This window comes from Neodiprion fabricii, chromosome 1 (assembly GCF_021155785.1).
Source record: "Neodiprion fabricii isolate iyNeoFabr1 chromosome 1, iyNeoFabr1.1, whole genome shotgun sequence".
NCBI lineage: Eukaryota > Metazoa > Arthropoda > Insecta > Hymenoptera > Diprionidae > Neodiprion > Neodiprion fabricii.
Window position 1 is genome coordinate 27,797,880 of NC_060239.1, and position 25,617 is coordinate 27,823,496.

General features: G+C 43.5%; 1 protein-coding gene and 1 long non-coding RNA gene across 6 annotated transcripts in view; one reads left to right on the top strand and one right to left on the bottom strand.

Moving 5' to 3' along the window:
* LOC124187937 (protein downstream neighbor of son homolog) overlaps positions 1 to 25,617 on the bottom strand; it is a 97,086-nt gene that overhangs the window by 5,544 nt on the left and 65,925 nt on the right. For 2 of the 5 annotated variants that reach the window (XM_046580122.1, XM_046580124.1), the window contains one exon: positions 25,344 to 25,384. The exons of the other annotated variants lie outside the window; for them this stretch is intronic. In XM_046580122.1, the coding sequence (XP_046436078.1) occupies positions 25,344 to 25,384 (41 nt within the window). The remainder of the gene's footprint in view (positions 1 to 25,343; positions 25,385 to 25,617) is intronic. 5 annotated transcript variants of the gene reach the window in all.
* The window catches only part of LOC124187960, a 140,828-nt gene continuing 125,211 nt past the window's right edge, over positions 10,001 to 25,617 (top strand). Inside the window, exons 1-3 of the long non-coding RNA XR_006872205.1 lie at positions 10,001 to 10,278; positions 10,343 to 10,481; positions 17,449 to 17,552. This is a non-coding gene — a long non-coding RNA (uncharacterized LOC124187960). The remainder of the gene's footprint in view (positions 10,279 to 10,342; positions 10,482 to 17,448; positions 17,553 to 25,617) is intronic.

Genomic DNA, 25,617 nt, shown 5'->3' on the forward strand with positions numbered 1-25,617 from the left:
CGAAACTCCGCTTCTAATATTGAACCGCATGCATTATGCATTAGATGACCGCTTATGTTGCCTGTTTGACCATGTCTTTCGCGCTAGGAATATTCGCGTTATATTCCCCCAAGACTTTGCAATAATATCTATCTTTTTTCTTCTCTCTCTCTCTCTCTCTCCATTGCTTCATAGATATCAGTAAAAATGTATACCGTACGTTCGGTGCTTGTACCGACCGCTTTTCGAAAATTTTCGATTCAAATCGACGAATACTGTGCGTACAAGAAAACAACGCGACGCTTTCAGATTTCCACCTGTACAATGGCTCTGCGGGTTCTGTTTTTGTGGCGGCTAGTCAAGCGTTTGTTTTTGATCTGCCATTTGTCGAAACGGAACATTGTTCGGCCTACCCGCTAAAGGGCAAAGCCCTGCGGGGGCGTTTTTGTTCCTGTTGAATGGGAATATGTATACGTGCGCCAAACCGAACATAACCGCGGGGCTGCCACGGTAGATTTCCTCCCGTGTGGGAAAGACCCGCCTGTTGCGTCTCTCCATGCAGAATTGAAAAAATACCCAATTCCTTACCGCTACGTAGGTATAACCTGCGGGCCCAGCTGCCAGCCAGATATTACAAACGCATTTAACGAAATCAAGGAAAATAGTAGTGAAAAGTGAAATTTTTCAAGACAATTCCTTAAATTCCGCAGTTCGGTCTCTACTGAGAGAATTTAATTTCGCATTTTACCCATTCGTCGGGACAAATTATTCGTAAAGTGATTTTCTTTCTTCGCTGTTAAAAATTTTTCAATCCGTTGCCGAATAACTGGTAGATAAGGTATGAAACGTTGATGTATACAAGTGTCAAGGTAGCATTATAAATTGAGGACTGAAGAGTAATTTCATTTTCTGTTATATTTTCTTTTCTTTTTTTCTTTTTTATATCTATTTTGTTCTTTCAACCGTCGCGCGGGGATTTCTAGTGGAAAACTGACAGAGTTTGCCCTTTAACCGGGCATATGGGAAGAGTGAGTCTGAGGAGATGAGCGCAGTGTATTCTCCAACGGGTATTTGACTTTGAGATGAGCTGACATGGAAGGAAGGAAGAAAGGAAGGAAGGAAGGTTTCGGCCCGGTCGGATTCCTCCGAGCACCGCCTATATCATTTCCTATGGGGAGCTTGCGAACTCCGGGCGGAACCTTTCGCGGATTTATTGCTTCGAAATTCAACACACCTTGGAAAGCACCTTTAGCAACTGTTCAATATTGGATGCCTGCAGTTCGTCGTTCAAAGTCCAAAATCTTCTCTGCTCACGGTGGCAAAAGTCTTCGTACGTTATACATATCGCAAATTGAATTGGTCCTCGTATATACATATACGGAATAACCGACATTTCTACGAGAATTTGAATTATACGTCTGGAATTTCAGGTAATGCATATTATTTCACTTCTGCGTCGTAATAAATCAACTTTACAACGTGACATTTGTAAGGGGTGCCGGTTTGATGCGAATTTATACTATATTTTACGGGTCCCCAGATCAAAACACTTACTTACCGTTTATGGTATTTACATCAGGTTCCATTAGCATACTGTGTGATTTGGATTTGCATATTATACGAATAATTAATAGGGAACGAGCGACAACCCTTTGCGAATTATTATCCCTTGCTGTGATTACTTTCCGTCCAGCTCCCGTTTCCGGTTGCTTCATTGAAAATATAAGGTCGAAACATAGACCGGGACGAGAAACCGAAGTGATCCTACGGAGTTGAAGTTTAGTCCTGAAAAAAAATTATTTCTACAGAACATTGGTGGCAGTCTTGATAAATTTTAGATACATCAACATGGCGATTTTCAACCATGCTGATTACACCAATTAATCACTTTCTGCTATTAGAAATGGTGCATTCCGTGAGGCGATTAAAATCTAATAGAATTTCAGTCGTTCCGTTTTGCATAAAATCCATACAACAGGTATACCTGTGACGTTGGTAAAAAGAAGCTCGAAGGTGGTACCGGCACCTGATTAGAACCGGAATGACGCATTGGTAGCGGCTATTACGACGTGAGTATTGCACGTGGCGTGACGGCGAAAAGAAATAATATCAAATCGTAGAACTACGCAGCTTGCAGGCGGCGCGGATTAGGAAATCAGCTTACAACTCGGCTAAACTCTTTTAAAGGACAAATAAATATGCAAATTACATTTCGCAAACTTCAAATGCCATGCATCTTCGCCTTTACGAGCAGAAGAACAAAGTTTAGCGAACTTTTACACCGTCGTCGCAGGAGTGGTGAGGAGGCATGAGGCGTCGAGCCGAGCGTCCTGCAGGATTGGCGAAACGGGGAGGGATGCCGGATATATATGTATACAGGGAGGGAATTCTCTTAAATAATATAAAATTCAGGGGAACTTGATAAGCCGCAGCCGCTCAAACTTTTCACTCCCAGCTCCCATTTCTTATTATAATGAATGCATATCGGCTTAGCGTGCAGAACCCTTTTTGTGCGAAAGGCAGCGTGCTGCTTTTCGACGAAAAAGATTCTACCGTTCCTGAATCTTTCGAAGAAGGTCGTACCGTGCAAGATTCGAAAGAAATCGCGACCTTGCGAAGATATGGACTAATTTCGCCGTACGCGACAATTTTCACGGTCACGTTGTCACCGCATAGTTCCGAAATACCGCAGTTATTATACAAGCTTGTGAAACTTGAAGAGGTCGGCGACCCCATTCCGTATATACTCAGACGTTAATTAATACTCCTCGATAATGCGAAATAAGATTATCGGGTCGCCCGGATTTCCGTTCCGTTAATATACACTCCGCATGCGAAATTCTAATTCTCACGGCCAACGTATACCCTCCATCTACGCTAGATTTCTCGGACCGATGCGACGCCCGGCGTCGCGACGCCTTAGGTGCGCGTCTGCCGCACACGCTGGAGATAATATACGTTTGTGGGGCGGCGTCGGCACCTCTCGCCACCCTGGTACAAGCATAATATAAGCTGTAACATTTCTAATATCGGCGATGTTCCCTCGGGTTGCAGGCAGCCAGGGTTTGTATGTCCACGGCCTTTGAAGCGCGTCGGTACGCCGGGCGTCGAGTGACGACGCGACGCCTGGGATGTCAGGGACAGATTGCGCGCGTCAAGCCACATGCCGCCAACTCTGGTTTGATTTCCACGGGAACAAGCCACGGCCCCCAGATATGACTGACAGCCTCTCCGCCGACACTCGACGCCCTTCCAGATGCCGACTCGTCGAATTTCCCACCTAGTTTCAGCGATTCGTTGTTCGACGAGTTGAATTTTAGCGAAAAAGAAAAAACGGACAAGTGCGAGTAGAACTCGCGCCCTGAGGGTTCCGTACAACAATTTTTTGTTCGATACTTAACTGCAAAGTAACGATTTTATGGAGTTTTTCCTTTATTTGTGCTGTGAGACCTTGCTTATTGCCAAATTTTATAATTCTAAGTCAACGGGACGTACTCTGTAGACTTTGATGAGTGAGTTTGCGAGTATCAAAATATGTGGCATAAATGGCCGTGTCTTTCGATTGCGTTGACTTAGAAGCTTGAATTTTTTACACCCCCAAGGGACCGTAGACCTTGGTATTTGACATTACTTTCAATTTGATACCTCTACCTGTCCCTGAGAAAAAGGGTTTTGACAGACGGACGGACGGACAACAAGGTGATCCTATAAGGGTTCCATTTTTTCCTTTTGAGGTACGGAACCCTAAAAATGACGTCGATAGCACAGAAGGAATGAAAAATCGTGGAATCAGTTCTATACGACGTTATTTACGGTTATCGATGTGTCGAAATGAAGAAATTGATAATCAGAATCTAGTAGTTTGAATTTATTATATGACTTCACGGAATCGATCGGAAAATTATTATAGATTGAAAATCTGTCTCAAACAGGTTTTTAGAACACTCGTTATTCCCTGTGTGCAGCTTTGCCTTTCAAACCTTTCTTCATTGTTTGATATTTTTGGATGAACAATTTTTCGACAAGACTGTTACGGTCATTTTTTTACTATACAGGTACACACAGGTACACCGATTACTAATTTCTCTGCAATCATTTTTGTTAGTTACAGACTTCGAAATTTATTTTTTTAGTATCTCGGTCAAATACAGTGACATAGCTTTTGGGGGAATGAAAAATGCACGGGATATAAACCGTGTCATCTTGGAAATTTTTGATAGTCTGCAGATTCGCTGTAAAGGTATAACGCCAATATTGTATAAGTATATAGTCTGTAGATTAAAAAATATACATGTCCAGGTGGAAATAATATAAATTTGAGGAGTAAATTTATCGGGCGCCAGTTGAAATTATTCAAAAAGTTGGCGTCCGCGCCTAAAAACCAATACATCACTCGAGCTTTATTAATAGGGGCGGAGGGGGGGGTGAATTAAAAGCCGAAAGACAAATGGCTCCAGTCTCGCTAAATCTTTGCGAAAAACTTAGTAATTTAATAAGCAATTTCATGCAAATTTCAGGGCGTAACCGGTCGGCTAAGGGGACTCTTTTGGGGTGTTTGCACTGGAGGAAATTGGGCTTCGTCGCTATACATACACCTCTATCCGTCGAATCCATGGTTATTTCAGGGGCCAACGATCCGCCGAGAGGGTGTGCAGGACGAGGCGTCGGCCGCAGCCTTCGCGATGTGCGGTGAAGAACGCCATCGTTTCAAAATTCAATATGAACTGTATGAGGTACCGTACTTGGCAAATGACTTTAAGGATGTACGGGACTTACAGTCCGGAAAAAGAAGCGTCGAAACAAAAACTTGATCGAAAAATACTTTGAGCAGCGTCAGTGAAGCTGATCTAGTTAAGTCCAACCAAAAAGATTCCCGTGATCCAGGAAAACGTTTTAAAACATATTAAACTTAACCTGTAAACTCGCTTATCGTTTCAACTACATGAAACAAGTCATATTACCTATTTTACTATTTTTTCCCCAAATAATTCACATTACCTGCCCGATTCTGATGAGCAGTAGTTCATTTTATTAATGCATTATTTCTCCACAAGTCGTCCGAGGTAAATTGTTGAATTATTACGATAACGTGTTTCGTGTTTGAATCATAAGTTATCACCAAAAAATTGTAACGATTATCATACCTGTTTTTTTTTTTGCTCAATTACCAGTAACGAACTCAAGACGACAAGTATTTCAGACAATCTGTAGGGAATCATTGTAACGAATAAGACGAGCTACTATTTACTAGAATCGGAAGGAATGTAAGGATTTTTTGTTGAAAAAATAATGGAACACTGTTAATTTTATGAGGTTGTTAATATTAAGGTGCACTGACAGTTGAAATCACTATGTTTAAATATTCTTTCAGGATCAAAGAACTTTTTTTAAAAATTATGTTCAACTTGTCTCGCTTCAGCTGCACCCTCCGGAGCGTTGATCGTCGCGACGTCCTCCCTGTTTCGACGAATTTTTCACTCGACTGTACAACCTTCGTGCCAACCTGTTGTCCAACCAAGCTGCAAGCGCAACTAAGGACGAATAACTTTCAGGACGATTTGAATCCTCCCGACGCCGACTGATTTCCAGACGTACGTCTTTACTTTCGCTCCTGTTTCTAGGCGACTCGTCATCCTTATATTTCGTGATCCAAATCCACCACATCGCCTCGAGACCGGAAGCCATTGGGCAGCCTCGGCAAGGGACGTCGCTCGGCTATAACGACCCACTTATCGCGGCTTTTCTCCCTTGGGCGGCGGCGAGGAAGGAATGATTTTTTTCCTCGTCTCTTTTGAGCTTCTTTTTCAGCTTTTCCTGTAGCTCAGCGCCCCGCTGGGTTCCGATGTGACAATCACGTGCCGATCGACGGATCGGCGTCTCGACGCCCGGTCACTACGCGTCAATATAAATATTTATACACCCGAGAAGTCTGCCGACCCCAATCTCGCGTGCAGGCGCGGATAGGTGCATGGGGGTGATTTTCTTTTTTATCAAGGGATCAACCAAAGCCCACGCATCTCATTTATTTCCGTCCGTATATATCTGCCGCGGTAATATTCCCTCCCATACGGTACGTGTCTCACTTCAGACGATTCAGTTGACGACGCTTTTCCTCCTCATCTCGATATTCCCCGGTTGTAATGCATTATGGCTCCCAATCGAGCCACCGAGATGCGGAGGGAATCCGTATTTTCACGAACTGTGGGAATCCAGCCACTCCACGACGGTAATTGGAAATCTATGGATATCGTCCGGACGTGATTCTCACGGTTCAGGGAACTCGAGATTCTTCAAACGAAATCTCAACCCTCGTATCGACGCTGTATATTAATCGAATTATATTAATTATCTTCACGCGATCCGATAGCTATAAACTCGCCAGGCAACGCATATTGCGACGAATGAAGTAGTCGATTCAACTCGTCTACCACTTGCCTTCAACCTTATAAAATACAGTTACAATTGCATGAAAATTCAATTCATTCAATTACCAAATTCTATTAAAGTATCGTTATTAAATTTCATGTATCTTCAAATTTAATCGTGATTGGAATATACGGCTATTAATTAATATTGATGCTCAAAAATTAATATACAAATATCATCGGTGTGTAGAAAAAAAACTATCGAGTCTAACCGATGTCGAATCGAAAATCTATGCAGAATAATAAGTTTGAACCATATCCATGTTATATTTTGAATTTCATGGTCATGCAGTTTTAAAAAATCTCCAGCCACGTACACAATTGTGCTTTCGCTATTTTTCTGCAACGTGACTAAAAGGATTACGGCATAATCTCGAAGTATGGCAACAACAGGAGAATGATCCCGTGTATCTTATACATGTACTGATGGATAGGCGGCTTATAAAACCTATAGGTACCCAATAGACGCATACCTATACCTAGGTTTATTCTTCCACCAGACGTAAATACGTGTGCACGGAGGGTGATGTGCCTGCATGGAAAGGATCGCGTTTATACAGCGACGTCGGGGATCGAAATTCGAGGCTTGATCTCCGGGGATCGTCGATCAATCCATCACCGAGCGGAGCATCAGCGATGCCCTGCAGAGTGTGTCGCGGGTGTGTGATCTACTGGCGATATACTCGGCACACCGTTAGCATCATCGCCCTGGCAAGCCTTGTGACACGGTTGGAATATCTTAGGATTTCGGAGGTGAAAGACGCCACGTAGGTACGCTTGTATTACGCTGTATTATACCTGCGGCGAAGAGAATAAACGGAGGACTTCGGGTGTATCGCAGGGTTGGTAATCAGGAATAATTTCGTTAAACAATCGCATTTTTCCTCTTACATACACGCATAGCTGTGTCGCGGGGAGCGGCGCATTGAAATGCAATAATTTTAAAAGCGTTGCATAACGCTCTGCAAGCTCCATAAAACCGAGCTGATTCTCTCCCCCTTGCCCGAGAAGAAGAGAGCAGTTACGCCTGTGTAACGCTTGGCCGGTTGGCGCGTTAAGTCCATCGTAATTCGTGGCCCGAGACTCGGCACAGGTCCATTAAACTTTACACCCGGTACCTCCGAGTCCTTACAAACCTTATAACGACGACTTAACGATTCGTATTCCGATGAAGCGCCGAGGATTAGGGAAGCGAGTCGGGCAGTCGGGATTCTCTTACCCGCCTGCGGAACACGGTTACATGCGATTAATCGTCATCGAGGAGGCGGACAAAACGCAGTGCGGTGGAGAAAACTGCGATTGATTGGGATGGGGATGTGAGAAGAGAGGAGGATTTTTCCAGGTTAAATCGAATTACATCTTCGTAAATATAACAGCTTCCATCGCAAATTCTTAGTTCCGTAAACGGCGGTCTTGAATTGCTCCATAAATGCAGCAGCGTTTGCTTTGTGTCGTAAAGGATTCTTGCCGTTTTAGCATCATCGCACGGGATCTCGGGAAGGATATGCGGTATAAGCGTACGGTTGAATGCGAGTAAGTACATCGTACCGATGTATTACGTGAGTGTAACGTTGCGGTAGGTGTGTAAAGTACGCTTCGACTGCCGGCAAAGCACTGAAAGCGCCAGAGTGCCGTAAGAGGAGTGCGGTGGTAGCGCTTTACGGTAAAAGCCCTCTTTGAGGAATCCGTTTATTGGTTGCTAAACATCGATATATTGCCTCCTGCGGACGGACGATGGAAACCGACGAAACGGTACCAGCTCCTGCTTGCCTGCAGAACCTCCATCCGGGGAATTAGTAAGCTTTTAAAAGCGCAAAGCGTCGGAGCAAGGAATATTCCACGAAATGGTGAGTATGTACGTACGTAACGCGATACAGACTGCAGAATGCACCTACTCGGCAAAAGCACCGAGATGGTTTTCCTCTTCACTGACGTAAGCACAGCTTCGCTGTTTATTTGCCATGTATTCACCGCATAATGCACGTCTCCGGATATGATTATTATCGTACAGTTACGATCCGTGCTTTCCAGGGTTGACGTTAATGCCCTAAAATCAATCACAAAATGAAATCATTTTACATTTGGCATTTCAATCTTTTTCATGTTTCGTCTTTCATTTTATCTTCTCAAGACGCGCGTCGTGGAGACACTTGACGGATGGACGTAAGAGAAGACCGGATAATACGCGACAGACATAATTTGCCTGCCGTGCGGATATTAAGTGACGCGATGGGCACTTGATGTATGCGCGGCTGAAATGCCCGTTATTTACGCACGTAATGAGCCAGCGTCATACCGCGGCGTCTCGAATGTTTGCAGCATGCAAATTAACGCCATATTCTACTCGCCTGGACACGCGTGACCTCTCTAACCTACGGCCTGCTCATGGTTCCTCGACTTTACGTGACGCGCGATATTTTTTCTCATCTTCAGACTCGCGGCTTCCGCGGTTATTGTAGTTTGTCGAACAACGGCACTATAATTACTGCCGCCTTTTGCTAACGAGGCAGAAATGCTAACGACACAGTTAGAAACGAACAAACCATACCGTATTCGAGCTTCAGGATAAGTATTAATGTGTTTTGAAAAAAAAGCATCTGCCTTCTCGACTAGTGATAGAAATAGGCGATACCGAATGAAATTTCAGGCTTTGTAACAGACAATCATCCGTTACAGGCGATAAGTCATGGCATCTAGATATTGCGACCTCACGTTCAGACACAAGAGCTTGCAGCAAACCTTGTTGAGCCATACAGAGTTCGTCCAGCGTCACATTCAGTTCTCATATTTTCCGCTCGCGTGGCAAAAACTTATGACTTGGCACTGTGGTGTGAAGCCACATGCGGACATGAAAACGTCGAGAAGCTGCAGGTCAGAGTTTATCTCCCGAGATATAGTGTAATGAAACAAAGACTAAATGTACACATGGGTATTGACTCTAGTGTGCTTCGTGTGCTTTGAAACCAAATTCAAAAGCGTCAGTGTTAAGTACACGAGTACAGTTTTGCGATTAGATAGGAGCTTCCGCAGGTTTGAGAAGGCGCTTACGCTCTCCTGAGTCTGTTTAAAACGAGCTACGTTTGATCTTCCAAACCTTTAGAACTTGCACTCAAGACTTGCCTAATATTCGATTTATATTTAACAGATTCAAAGATCCGTGTTATTCTGTTCCGAGTCATCCAATTTCTCACATACGAATCGATGTTACAATCTCTATACACTTGTTATTTTTTTCCCCGATGCTCCGGTGCCGGATATCCACTTGCGGCAACTTTCAAGGCGATGGAAACTGCTTTTAAACATTATTAAAAATCCGAATGAAAGGATGAAATTGTTTTGAAAAAACAAAATGAACCAGCGTTATTCGAAATGTGATTTGAGTGAATATGCAAAATACGGCGTGTCTTGTTTCAAACTAATAGATCAACCGATACGGTTTAAACTCGAGTGCGCCTGACAGTACGCAACCCAACTTTCATCCGTGCATGCGTGTTACTTGAAGCCAGAACCGAATGACAACAACGTGAAAATAGTCACGAGCGGCCGGCCGATCTTCAGATTGTTGTTTTCGTGTGCCATTCGAGAACGACATTGCGACACAGACGTGTGAGTGAGCCTCTTTTCGCTGGATTTCAGTACCTACTACGTATTACCGTGTTATGTAAGACTAGAATGACGATTTGCTCATAATCTGTGAAACGTCGACATCGTCGGCGATATTCTTGCTTGACACGTGACAAACGCCAATCACAATGTGCAAAAATTTGGAGAATGCTCTTCACTGCCGTCCGCCATTACGGAAGAAGACTGACCAACAGATCTTGTTTAGAATTATTATTGTACTCGATCTGATAGAATCTGCGTTATTACAACAGTGAGTAAAAAGATGCTCTGTGAATTAACCCACAATGTTTGATCGATTTCTCTGTTTTTCAGAGGAAGGAATAGACGCATCTGAAGTGTCGCCTATTTGAGAAAGAAGATTGGTGACGTCAGCCTCGTGATTCGGAGCTTTTTCACGTCGCAGAATCGACACTCTGGATACAAAGCTGCGATGCGACGATTTCAACGCGATCGGTATTGTTTGCTTTATCTTTTTTGCATGGATATGATATTTTGCATGTTCCCCGCTCGTTCGAATTGTTGCAGTCGCATATAATTTGGTGCTGAATCGAAACTCTAGTCAATATGGTTTACATTAGTCTGTGAGTTTCTTATTGATTGGTTTAAAAAATTTGTCAGCCTGTTTTTGAATGATCGTTATAGCGAACTGCAGATTATCATGCACGCATTTTCAGTTTCACTTTTTTTACAAGTTAATCGAGTGTTTATGATTGATTTTACACTTGTTTCTCACTTCAACTTTTACTTTTCTTCGCGTTGCAATAACTTGCGAAAAATTTATTGATTATTGCAATTCTTGTCCTCGGTTTGCTCTCTCTCTCTTTTTCTTTTTACTTACCTCATAGTTTGTCTCACGGCTTGTAAAACTGTTCCCCGTAGTACTTTTTTCTAATTTTCGTTCCCTCGTGTGCATTAAGAAATGCTAAGTGTTCTCTTCCAGTACAAATCTCTTCTTTTTCTATTAGTCTTCGTTTCATAGGTGACGATTTAGTCTCGATTCATGATCAAATCGGTCAGATGTAAAAAATTAACGAAGAATATATATCTTCGGGATGGGTATGTATATACACAGTACAGCTAAATTAATAATTCTCCGAAACAGGATTGAGCTCGTCACGGAATATTCAAAAATAAAGTTCCGTACACTCTGTACGCATACTTATATGATATATCACATACGGGGAAATTCATATCCGACTTGACCAACGTCAAACCCAGCTCCCGCTTCCACTTTTCTGCTAATTTGTTGATACATGAGACAAAATAAATACTAGATATAATTCTTCAGTTCTTGTTATCTCACACGATTACTGGGAGAACATTTTTTTAAATTTCATGGCGTTTTGCTGTAGAATATTTTCATCTGATTATATTTTATAAACATTAGATTCGATTATCAAAGTTGAAAAATTAAATTGTCCTTATTGAAATGCATTTTTGAATAAAATACTCAGAAAATGCGTACGCTCAGAACAATGGAACCGTGTCGCAAACTTGGGAAAATGAATTCCTGCATTTCAGAAACCATTTACGGCATTGTTATCAAATAAAGGCACTTTTTTATTTTCTTGTTTCATGGAATCAACAACATGTTAATCTCAAACGGAGCAATAAAAATTGGTAGTAATTGTCAAATATTATGAAAACTCGTAATTGCCAAGTTCACAATTTAACATGGCGAGCAGCAGGGGGGATTTATTTTTCTATCGAAAAGTGGGCCACTGACCTGTGCCCTTTAGACAGATGAAAATAATGATTTTATAATTCATAATTAGGAAAATTCATGAATTTTCATTATCGGTATGCAATTGAAGTTCAGAGAAATTTTTTCTAGTAACATTGCCGAATCGGCAAACCTGTCTCTTTGCTGCGGATTATTATCGCGCATATAAGAAAATAATGAATGCCGGCCCAATTCCACAGGATGAATCGGCAGCGGCGTTTCTTTTTATCCGCTGATCCCTTTTTCTCTTTCCGTCGCCTTTTCTGCGCCGCGTATCCCTCGACCGAGGGAGGACGTCCCGGGGGTTGGTCTGGCCTCGGGTAGCTGGTCTGTGGGCAGCGTCCGGCAGTGATATATGTAACACAGTGTCCCGTCGGCTCGATTTCCGAGAGAAAAGCGAACACCGGAACGCCATTGGTCGGGAGAACCTCGGAGCTTGGCCAACCCCAGGCGTCCCTGATAACGACGCCGAGGGACCGCCCCCGCAAGATGCTACCCCTCGACAGACGCTCGGCGTCGTTCCGGTGCCTCTGCCGTGTCCGCGAGGGAATTTCGGAGGGCCGATAATTCGGCTGTTTAATCGCCATTGGTCCAGGGGAGGAAGATGCAGGAATGGAATAGAATCGGTGATGAATGATTTTTTTTTTCCTGAGAATTTCGCTATCGAGGTTGAGCACCGACATGCACACGTGGCTTTCGAAAAAACGTAAAAAGACGGTATGTGTGTATACGGTGTATGCATATATATATAACTATATTATAGAACGGGCTACGAACGGAGGGCTTTAATCTTCTGCGAGGCAAGGAAATGTAAATGTCTCTTTTTGCCGGGTGTAATCGAAGAAAGTACCTGCAGCACCCACTCGAACTCACTCTGCAATGCGCCTACAGGGACACACACCTGAGCTCGGAATTTCTTCGAGTTTTTGCTAGCTTGATTTCAAAGTCTAATTCAAACGAGTTCTCCGTACGATAACATTACCGAGAAAGGAGAAGAAGAAGAGCACAAGAAAAAATGAGGAGATACCTTCGTCGTTTATAATGTAGTCGTAAAGCAGCCGAGATGCAGTCTGGTCGTTGGGTCTTTATGTAGTTTCATTACTTCACGTACGACACTTTGACGCGACGCGAAGCTCTGCGAATTAAATAAACGCCAAAGAGACTATAATAATTCTACTACGCAAACGATAAAACAAATTACCTAACAATTTTTCCACTATCGCGCGGTAGTCGCATTGAATCGGCCATCGGTAATTGCATCCCGCTATGGAGCCAGCAGCCGCTAGTTGACGAGATAAAAGCCCCTGATAAGATCATTTTTCGTAGCAATTTAGGGTGCAGGCGGCAGCGTGATCGTGTAAATGCGTGACGCGTACAACAATAGTCCCAAGATACTTCTTGCATTTACGCACTCGCCGGGCCTAAACCTGATCGTGTGGTACAGAATCTCGAGTCAACGTGAGGTGTAGGGGAGGTGTCTCGATCTGATGTCCTTTCAGTCAGAACGAGCAAGGCTTTTCGTTTGACTATAAACGTTCGCGGAATCGTTTCTATTCAAGAATTCTCGCGGCATTCCCTACTGCAAATGTTGATGCGTCAAATCATAAAATGTTTTGAAAGAGTTGAGCATGTAATTTATCACATGATTTATCTCGTACATTCGATAAAATATATAATAAATCACATAATAAATTACGAAAGCCCGAATCATCAAATACGCCAGATCAAAATTCATATAGTTTACGTTATAGTTGATGATATGATTTTTGATCCAGTATACCCGATGATCCGTGCTTTCGTAATTTATTTTGTGATTTCTTATGTATTTGATCGAATTTACAAAATGAATCATGTAACAAATTACACGTCGAATTCTTTCAAAACACTATATAATCTGACACATGAACATTTTAAGTATGGTTAACTCGAAAATTAATTTCACCATACCACAGCGAAGTTCGCCTGCACGCAGTGACGGATCCGAGGAATGAGTCAGAATTTTCATTGTCGTATGTTACAGTCATGATTTTGCTTTGATTAAGTATCCCGCAAACTTGACGGTCCTCAATCACTGATACTCGCTGATCCGAGGTTACTATGTATATGCGAATGTCTAATGTCTTCGTCGTGATCTCAGTTCCAATGGATTCCGGAAACTGAGGTCTTGATTGGGTCATTTGACGCGGATCGAGAAACAAGTTCTGGCGTAAAGGGCGTAGTAGTAGGGTGAGAGAGCGTTTGAGAAGGTGGAACGTGCGACAGGTGCTTAATTAAGGGCTTCCATCGCCCTCGCGAAGCGCACACGCCATGAGTCGGGGAATTCACCGGGCCGTGTCTGGTCTCTTGTCGACGTGGTTAGGCGTCGTATAAAGCTTATAAAGCTTATAAAGCTTATTAGCCGCAAAGGGTCCTGCTTAGGAGGGCTATTATTGAATTATGATTGGTTTTATGGTTCGACTGCAGTCAGGTGGGCGGTTTAAAGTACCCAATGCCGATGAATTGGCTCTTTATTCTTACGCGCGCGATGGAAACCCGGAAATGACGGGAACAGGCTTCTAAAAGGATCCTAATTTTAAGGATTGCATTCTTCACCCAATTAAGGTCTGGGAGCTTATATGGATGTTTCGAATGAGATTTGAAAAAGTCGGCTTTCTTGGTTTGTTTCTTATTCTTTCGTTTTATTCATTTTTATGATATTCATCCGTAGCTGGTGGATATATACATAATCCATATTCATGGATTTGTTGCGACATGTCGATTCCTTGAGGTTCAAGTACTGCGGATGAAGCGATTGATTTTCAAGACTTTGATATTTTTAAAATCGTGAGGCACAAGGTAGTGGAAATGGTACTGATCACGCTGTTATGTTACATCGATACGCAGTTGCAAAATTATCTGAAACATTGTTTAAAATTTGTTTGAAATTCTCGTTCATCCAGATTTTCCAACGATTGTCGTACACTCAGAGTTTCGATACATTACGAATAGAATCCAAATCTTCAATTGCTGTCGGTCATAAAACGAGCGATGAATCAAAAATGAAATAAATCGAATTTAAATCATTTCTTCCTGACAATAGTAATCAGTGTACGCTTGAGTTAGTAGACTTGGAAGTATTCTTCTTAAATGCAACTGTAAATACGAGATTAATTCAATTTCACCGAGTACGATAATCCAATTTTGATAGATGTACAGCAACGAATAACTCGACGAATCTTGTTATTGTTATCCGTAATGCTGCTAATATATCGATGTGGTGAATTTCGAGCAACTGATTTTCAAGATACCCTGCATCGCGTAAAACTGGATAAAATTAGTCTAGCAGCGTTAGGTGATGAAAGCGTGTTTAAAAATCGTGTAGAAAATTGACATTTTGTACGAGTTTTTGTTCCGATAAATAGAATTCATTTTCTCTCACTTTACGATCCTTACGATTTTTCACGAAGATGATTTTTGCCGATTGATCGGGTTTTTCACTGATTCAAATAATACGGATATTTGGCGTAGGTGTATATTTAACGATACTGCGACCAGCACGGTTTGGAAACGTGATTAGCATTGGATTTAATGATTAATTACCGTTGATTAATGCGAGGATGCGGAACGTCTGGCTGGTCGATGATTCGCCTCTCGGTTCACCAGGCTGCTGTATTCCACGTACGGTAGAGTTGCTGCCCACCTACGCACATCCCGACCGAAATCGTGCCTGCCTCGCGTACTCGTTCATTACGTCATAGAGCGCCGATTCCGCAATCGTGGAAGCCAATCGAGCCTCCGCCGGACGTCGCGCGTCGCGGATGATCTACAGATCTATCCGTGATTCGTACCGCGTCTGTTTATTTATAATCTATTGTCGAGGTAATTGATGACGACGGCGATCGTTTCCCCAACAATTACGAGCTCGAAGGTAACTCGCGTCGTGCTTATATCGGCCTAATTCGACCGGATCTGACCCCAGCCGCGAACATCACGGGTCATTGATTACGCGGTTATCAGTAGTCTGGGCCCACGATTGTTAATCAATTTATGCTGGCCGTAAATTCCCCGAAAACTGGCTGCTGTATAACCAAAGGCTTAGGGTCGGGTCGATTAGGTTTGAGTAAAGAATTTTGCGAGATTAAGAAACCGCGAGGCGTGGATTACGTACGTAGGGGGAGAAAAAAAAGGCAGAGAAAGACAAGTTTTGCAATTCTTATCTTTGCAGACAAACACTTGCGGGTTTGCAAATTACGCATGAGAAGCCGCAGCACGCGTTACAATTGTTACGAAAATTTGCCGCGTTTCTGTCCCGCCGTAATTGCAACTCGTTAGGACCTCGGTTGCGTGCCTCTGTCTTCAGCGGTGCCGTAATGAGCCTGAGATAATTGAATAATTGCATTGTTACACCTGTCGAGGCGCCGTTTTTCCAGATCAGAGTGCGTGGCAAATTTTTTAATGTTCCCCTTACGGAGAATCGGGGATACGTCGTTGCTAATCCCGCTTTCACTCAATGTAGATTGTTGTATTCGGATGTATCGCCGATCTGAAGGACACGAAATATATACATATACATATATATATATATATATATATATTTATTATACGCGCTTCTGATTCCTCGCTGGGACCCGAAAACACGAAAGTGTAATAAAGTAAACAGGAAAAGAATAGCGGCACGATCCATGGACTGACATTTATTGGTTGCTGTATTTTTTCCTTACTATACGTTATATACCGTCGCGAACATTTCTGAACGTCGAAGCGTTTGATCAGAATTATATCAGTACAGATCTATACATTTGTCATTATTATAATGCCAAACGTTGCTTATCCTGCGCAAGGAGAGACCTAGAAGCTCGCTTATAAAAAAGTTCCAATTTCATCGTGGCTTGCACATTGGTAGGTATTTTGACATTTCATTGACCCTAATTCGTCTGTATTCGTGTAGGATAGAAGACCTCAACGATTGAGATCATATCAATCAAATTTCACCTTAAGAAAATGAAGTTGCTCATTTTCATACAGCTTTCCTTTGTTTCTCAACGAATTGAAATTAATTTCAAAAAATCTGAACGCCAATCTTTCACATTACGTATTGTTTCTAATGAATAAATCTCTTCAAGTTTCCCTGCTTTTTGGAGTCGGTTCGTTACATCCTGTTTCTCTGGAATCTCGCGTAGTCAAGGCCGAATGAAGCACGTAGGGGAAAACGCTAATCGGGCTCTTATAATGGATTGAGCATCCGTCTAATACTCAAATCGATTTTCACCGCAATACATATATATTAACATGCGCATTGATCCTCCGCCGAAGAGTTGGGTGAATTCAATTTCGCATAAATAAGCCGTAAGTCTCGTGACTCGTCCTGTTTCTTTACTTATTTATTGGCATTTAGGACAATTAGAAGTTGGCATGAACGAACTGTAGATACCAAGGGTGAGGGGGGGACATTAATCAGAGTATCAGAAGAGAAGGGAAAAAGAAATAAAGAAAGAAAGGTAAAAGGCTGATCTCGGAAGACAACTACGATTGAGTTACGTTGATTTTATTCCCCCCTCCAGGTTTCAGCTATTTTATTTTCCTTCCTTCTGTCTTAGTCCCGCGTGCCTGACTCGAACGGGATTAACTCTGGTGCGGTTTTTAAGTAGGCAATTTCCTAATTCGCTAGCCTCAATTCCTGATTTATTACGATTCAACCTGTTATTCAATCTCCTTCAGATTTATGGACTGGGCCAGCCTTCGCTATCCGCCCTGCAGCCTCCGTGCAACCTCTACCGATCGTCATTCGTCTCGATACTCTTAACGGGCTTCAGATCTGCCTGGTAAGTTTGAAATTTGCAATATTTTGCAAGTATATAATAATATATAACCACGACACAGTTATTCTCCGACTACTTTCTCCATTTCCTCGTATAATATACACGTCACTATGTTTCTGACTCAATTTAACTTTCGCTGTTTGGTTTGTCAATGATTTAGTGTATGATTTAGTTCTGGGCAAATTTTTTACTGAACGGAACGAAAAACAATCAGTCCTCAATCGCTGTACCTACAATTTTAAGCATTCGAGACAGCCTTTCTTGTGTAACTCTACTCTCGCTATCTCGGTATCTTCCTTTCGAGGCAAGAGCAACAAATCAGTCCCGCTAATAGCGACGCTCGTTGAGTGAGGTGTCTCCGAGCGATGTCCTTTTTTGCGATGTCTGGAATTGACTGTCCTGGATCTCTGTGTCGCTATTTGCAGACTCCACTGTGAAACAGCCTACCGTCGATATAAAACAGAGTCAGGACCATTACTGAGAATAGTAAACTTGTTCGAGTTTCATGCGATTGCTCTCCCAAAGTTATTTAGAAACATTCACAAAGTGAGACCTAGAATTTTGTAATTAAATTCTGAATTTTGTGTTGTTGTTTGACACTCACATTCCATCGGCCCCGAAATCAAAGTTCCAACTTCATAACCAGCATATTCTACGATTTTGCGAAAAAAAAACAAACAAATACTACAACGATACAGTCATTTTTGGAATCCCTGGAAATTACAGTGAAACTTTTGATCGTATATCGTTTCGAATCGTTGGAGATAAAAACGATGGAATACTTGAAAAAGCTGTCGAGATATGTTCGAGCATCCATTAAAAACGCCCATGAGCCGTCAGCAATTCTGTGCGAAAAATTTTCACCGTTTTTATCACGTGCGGTGACATTCATCATTTAACTGGACCTCGGCGAGAGGGAGAAAAGACAGAGTGTGCAGGGTGGAAAGCGCGACCAACAGCGCGACGCCCGGCGTCGAGGCAGGCCAAATTAGCGCGACAATAAATTCTTATTAAAATAGGGAGAGGCCCCTGCAGTCGCAGACAGTGAATGGCGGGCATCGCGTGCTGCGGTGTTTAGCGAGGCACGGACGAGTGGTTAGGTGGTTGGTCGGAGGACGAACGTCACGCGTCATGAACCCCGCCGTTTCGTAGCTACCTTTGGTGCCCCCGTCGGAGCTGCAACTTTGCCCAGGAAAGCTCCACGGGCCGTTGGGCGCGGCCCCGTTTTCCCGTCATGCCCCGGGCGCCGATTCCCTCTCGCCCATCAATCATTGCGACAAACTGCGAGAAGGAGAGCGGAATCTGCCGCAGACGTGAATCACTGTCCGACCACCGCAAACTCCTTGTGTTAACCGAGTTACGAGACAACAGCCCCCTTTTTACGTCGCCACGCCTCGTTCTCGAGCAAAGCTCGTGTGTCTGAGGGATTTTCACGAGCTTCCGATGATCGGCGCGTCGACCGGAGCTCGACTGCAGGTTACACCCTGGAGCATCTGTTGCGCAATTAGTAGGTATCCTTACTCGGGAAAGTTGGAAAACCGGTATCGCGTCTAGTTTTATCCAACGCTTCGATGCCGTACCGACTCTGCGAGGTGGCACAATTAGGTTTTTTGGATTATGCTGTTAAGTGAAGCGATTGAAGAGATTCACGTTTGTAAAACTCGATAATCAATATAACGTCTCGTGAAACGAGTACTTAAATTTCTGTCCGTTTTTATTTATCGTATTCATCAAGCTCTCGTAGAAATTGGTGTTCTTCAATAAGCTTCTTGTATCGCGCATTTTTTTTCCTACATAAAATTTTGGAATCATTTCACAGCTGTACTGTAGGTATGTATCTCTTCGCGACTATATAATTATCAAATTAACTGAGTTATTTACAGCAGATAGTGTATCCATAAACATAAATTTTCAGTTGAAAAATGTTTGAACATTTACGCGAATGCAATCTCAGAAATAATTTTGTCATTAAATTTTGACAGTTTATTATGCATGAAATTTCTTTTTTATTACACCCTTTTTCTCTGCAGACAAGTGGCCCAATTTGACACTAATTTTTCTGATTGCGAGAAAGCCTGTGCAAGAGCATTTTGGAGAACACCATGTTTTGACGATATATTACAGCTGAATCAATCACCTGCATGAGAACTTACCGAATACGATCAATTTAAGCAGACTCCCTGATTGTTTTATGAAGTCTGATCGATGGTTTAAACTTGATGTCAATAAAGAAAGTTCGGTGTTTCACTGACGTGTCTCCTTAGGGCTCCAATAATTAAAGAAGTAAGAGAAAAAGAGTGATAAGAACCGTGCGCGAGTCACAATGGGTGTCGCATTATTCCGACAATCGCGACTCGGTGTTCGCCGCGAAGGGTGCGGAGGCGTCGGGTTGAACCTTGCCAAGTGCACAACTTCTGTGTAATTGAATTATACGCCGTCACGGAAGGTTACTGCCGTACCGTTGAGCGTGTACAAATTTTACGCCAGCAAAAACAAACGGCTGGGTCGGTTTGTTTTTTCACTGATCATGATTCGCTCAGCTGCGTGAGAACAGCGGAGCTCAAAATCGAGATGAAAATGGTGTACGGTGGGCTCGAAAATTTAGATTAGAAATTCGTACGTACGTCACGGACCTTGTTACATCTGTCGATGTTGTCGTTGAACGTGAAGGGTATGCATCTGGGCTGACAAAGTCCTCTGCAGTAATAATTATACCATACTAATAAACGATTTCGTATTTATATACTCTGTGACACATATGTACACAGCTCTCAATTCCGTCGAGTGAAACGTCACTCTTTCGGAGTGAAAATCGATCCTCTCCGACAGGAGTGCAGAGATTTCGCGCATGAAAATTTTTGTAAAATTCTCCAAGTATCTAAAACTTTTTTTCTTAAATTTTGTTAGGTTTCCGCTAAAAAAAATTTGTATACCTAGAACCGATAAAATCTGTAGGATTCGTCCGAATGCGAAATTCACCCTGCATGTTACACGGCCAATTCCCCTGGGTTTTGGCCTCCGAGCGAAAAAATGTGGCAACATCCCTCGGCGAGGATCGTCTCCTTGCCGCGGGGCGCGCCATCGGAGGAGAATCAGTGTCGACGCAAGCTGGTAGGGGGTGTCAAGGTGCAGGGTCGAAGGTCGTCGGTATCAGTAATGGCGGCCCAAGGGACGGCACTCGAGCCGGGAGTCTGGAGGGTCGCCGAGGCCGGTCCAGAGCGAGGCGAACACTTGTTAGCACCTCCTGACGCTTACATGCCCGCCCCCGCGTTTCCCGGCGCTAATTGTGTGTCCTCTATGGCGCTGCCCGGAGTCCGAGCTGCCACGACGACGTTACATCCCTCGACGCGTCCTCCGGAGAAGCGAATGCGTCGGGGCTCGTTAGTAGCCGCGGAGGTTCACCCGATTCCCGATTCCCGGTTCCCGGTTCCCCGGCTCTTCGTGTCCGCGTAGGAGTTCGGCGGCGTCGCGTGTCGGAAGACTGTAGCCGTCACAGTGACCATTATATCGAAGGGGTGGATCGCGATAAGGAGAGAATTCACGTAAACGGGCGGCGGGGGCGGCAATCTTGGTCTCGGCTAGCTGGCCATTTCACGTTTCCTTCCTGTACCCCCTTTCGTCCCGCCGGCTACTCCCTAAATGATTAATTACCGGCCTATAAGTTGCATGCAAGGTGGAGCCGCGGGCATGCCGGCCCGGAATGGCCGACTTAAAATAAGCTCATTGCTAAAACGGATATTCCGTGCTGGAAAATACGTTCCGTTCGTACCTCGTCCGCCGCGCCGCTCTATTACACGTATACCGAGTTCTCTCTCTCTCTCTCTCTCTCTCCCTCTCTCACTCTTTCACTGTACGCAGAGGTTTTCGCCGCTTCGCTGTATTATATATTATACCGCACCCTGCGTTCAAACGCGGTTGGCGATGATCGACTTTTCATTGGTCCTGAAGCTGATTATTCTTGCCCCGATGGAATTTATTCTCCCGATCCGAGGTATTTATTTCCACTGGCGAATCCGACGCCATTTTCCTCCGCCCCGCGGTCATCCGTCGCTTTGTGTTGCTCGGATTTTTTCGGAAGCTTGCGCAAGCTTCTCTAAGGGGAGAGAATACCCGCCGCAGGAGCTTACATTCCGCTTCGGATTCGCCATTTTCTTTCAAATGTCGTTGTTTTTTCTCTTCTTTTTCATCTTCTTTCTTCTCCTTTCATTTTTCGACCGGTCGACGAATTATCAGCTTCCGGCCTGTCGAAAGAAGGGATTAATGTCGGATGCCAATTTATACATATAGCCTCACGCACCAGCAGCGAGGGGGCGAATTTACGATGTGTGTTAAAAACCGCGGATCTTGCGATACGGTGGAAACTACTATATCGGCGAGTAAGAAAATCCCTGTGGTTGGAGCATATTGCCAAGGGATGAAAATCGGGGAAAATCACGGCGCGTTTTCTGAATCATTCGACGTGCTCGCCGCTCGCCTCTCAGAAGTGGAATACATTAATTAAAGTCCCCGGTGTGGTTCCCGGTTCCCGGTTCCTGGTTCCTGTCGGAGGGAGACGGGGACGGGAGTCGTGAGAACGCAGTGATTAAAGCGAACCTTTGAGCCCGCCAAGTATCGCGGCCTTGCGCTTAATAACGGCCTGCAGAGGCGGAGGGAGAGAGAGAGAGAGGAAAGAGGGTGCGAGGGAGAAGGCGACCCGGTTCGTAACCTCTCCACTTCTCCTCTTATTTTATAAATCAAAACAGATTAGAGCGGTTTTCATTCGAGGGGGCCTTGCTATGCAAATGTCGAAGATCCAGGCCTCGGCGGACGGGCCGACGCGAATACCCATCTCCAAACCTCGACAAACATTTACCAATCCCAAAAGAAAATATAGTATTCCCTTACACCGACCCTGGTCCGAACCGTCGAGGCGATTGCCTTTTCCTCATAGTTCCAAAAAAGTTCAGTCATTCCGGCACGGGGGTAAAAGGTAGACGGATCAAAAAATAAAAAAGTCACAATATCGAATGTCGAACCACGAAAAACCTGTTTTATTGAATTTAAAAATGTATAAAGTCTAAATATACAAGATAAGTCTAAGCGTAGAGAGTTAAGTATTGAATAATATAATGTATATAAGCCAGAAGGGTGGGGGGGGGGAATATAGAAAAATAAGACAGTTGAATGTCGAATCATCTAACATTTGAAAATCTATTCTACTATTGTTTCAAAACGTAGAAAGCCGGAATTTAGAAAATTCAAAATGTGGAAAGGTAAAGCACAGAAAACCAAAAGTTTGAATCAGAGTTCTAATGATTTCACGTTTTAACTTTCTATGACTTTAACCTTGATCCATTTTGAAATTCCATGAAACAGATCCGACGAATCTGCAAGCTTATTTACTATTAACAAACGTATATTTGAATATGGTGAGATAAATGTTTTGTTATTATTGTCAAATTTTAGTCAAGCCAAATAATAATGGATAGAAATTTGTTAATAGTTGACAAATCATATTTAGCTCAATTAAAATTTGATAATAATATCGAAACATTTATCTCACCATATCCAAATATACATTTGTTAACAGTAAAAAAATTCTCTTCTCAGTGGGTCGTTCCATTTTTGAAAAAATTCAGTACTTTTTTCTTTTTATTCTCTGATCTTCCAAGATTTTCATCATGACGGGGATCGCAGTTAAGAATTGATCGCCGATCCTCAACTGCATCCGGAATCTCACTCTCCTCAGCTTCCTGCAATACATAACGATTAGGTTGTGTAGATTAATCTTGGGATTTTCTTTTTTTAAATAAACGTTGCGTCAGCTGTACGAAGCAGGCATGCTGCAATCAAGAAGGGGCGTGCAGCGATGGCCAACGCGGTTATGGCTATCCCCGTTTTTCGGGGTGCCGCGTGTGCGCTGGGTAGTTATACCTATACACTCTGTATATGTTTTGAATGCAAACAAAGCTCTGTTTATACACTAGATCTGCCTCGTCAAAGGAACCCCTCAAATTTCAACCGCGGTCCTGTTTGCAGGGATTAGGGCTAATAGTATCTCACTTCGTTTTCTGTACTACAGCCAAGTGTTACTGTTGCGGATTTTCATCCCTCTGGGCTTCTTTTGTATTGCAACAACTCGCGAACGCCGAAAAAGACGACTGGAATGTAAAAACGACCGAACCGATCACCGAGTGTGGCTCGAAAAGGGAAACAAAAAGATTGCAGCTATCCAATTTTCACCTTTTTCTGCAATTTTGTTTTTTAGTTTCGATCAAATTTGCGAGTAAAATTCAAGCGATCATTTTATGAGTACGAATGATCTGATTGTGAGAATATGTACGCGAGGTTTGCCGTTTTGACGCACTTCAGGTGGGAAGCGCGGTTAATTGAAAAGGTCATTAGCTGGTCGCTTGTAACAGAGTCGATCGTTATCGCTTTTACACCCGTGTTTCGCGATTTCCGAATTGTCACGATTAGTAATTACCGGTTAGATACCGTCTCGCGTGCTTTCCATAATCATTTCAATTTTCAACAGCCAGACCCTCGCTTGTGATCATTATTTTACAATCGCAAACTTATACCTTTTACAAAATTCAAGTCAGGAACTTTACTGTAACGATGCAATCTCATTAAAAATCGGCATTTCACAACATCAGGTCTCTCTGAGATTCGTTCAACGATAGCGAAGCCAAACATTACACTCATATTTCAAAACTCATCGTCAACTCGTTTAAACTGATCATTCTACGGTTGCAAGATGATGTGTTTTTGAACAATGTTTCGTTACGGTAACGTCGATAATTTCAACCTCGTTACCCTTTTCACTCGCTTTTCATATTCTAACGATTATCATCCTCAAATTATTATCCAATTTTTTGCTATCGAGTGCGACTTGATCAACTTTTGCACTCTCATAAATATGGTCGCACCTCGAGAGCTGGTCCGACAAAACGCAGGCCTGCCGGTGGCTTCGGTAAGACCCGATGGCTTCCGGATTTTTGGCTGTAGTCCAGCGACATCCTCAACGTCGGGTCGTCTTAATCCTCGTATATCTTAGCCGCACGGCGGGACTCGCGACCTGCTTCGTGCTCGAGGTTTTTAGGACGCACGCATATAAATTCCGCTCTCTGATCCGATCCAGCGGCTCATGCACCGATCCCCTTCCCCCCATAGCCGAGGCGCAGATTTATGGACTTATAGATTCTTCCGCTTCCTGGTTTTCCCGTTTTTCGTGTTTCGGTTTCGTTTTGTCTGTTTTTGTTTCGTGCGATACTCCCGCGTCGCAACCCGGTCTCTCTTCCTCCCCCCGGCAACCCTCTGGCGTATAAGTTATGCGGCCATGCAGAGGTCTTTCTGGCCAACATAAATTTGTCACTTTACTTCAGCCCCCATTTCCTCCATCCTTTCCTCTCTTCGCCGTCGTCGATTCTTGATCGCCCGCTTCTTCTCTCTGGCCCGAGTCCAGTGAAAGGATTGCATTTTCCTGATTAAACTTGTACGCAACCTCGGTTATTTTTCCCGAAATCGCATTCGTGGCGAAAAACGATCGATATGTAATCTGCGACGATACGGGAAGAAAGAGGTGAATATTTTCGCGGATTTTGGTGACACTGGATGAATTCGCGGGTTTGTCGCCGGGTGTTGGTATACCAGAACCAGAGGATATCATCCCTTTATACTTCTTCTTGCTGCAGGTTTGCAGAACGCCCCAACCGCGCGACTGCGGGGAGCTTATAAATATTCAATGGCCACGCGGCTAAGATAAACTAATTAAAACTTAGATGTCGGTAGTCACTTTAGATTTTTACTTACACAAGAAGCATTTCAACGTGCGACTGCCCCCCTGGAGAAGCCTGTAAAAAAAAAAAAGGAAGATAAAAAGTAAACTCCGCTACACGGGGCGCTGCCAATTCGAACGGATTCAAAGCAAATCCAAAGAAAGCTTTACTCTGTACTTCTCATTAAGAAAACCACTGCCTCGAGTTTCTTTTATTCTCCATCTTTCGTCGCCGCCTTCCTCCCCCCCCTTTAACATCGGCTATTCCGACAAATGGATCCACCCCCCTCCCCCTTACAAATCCCGCTC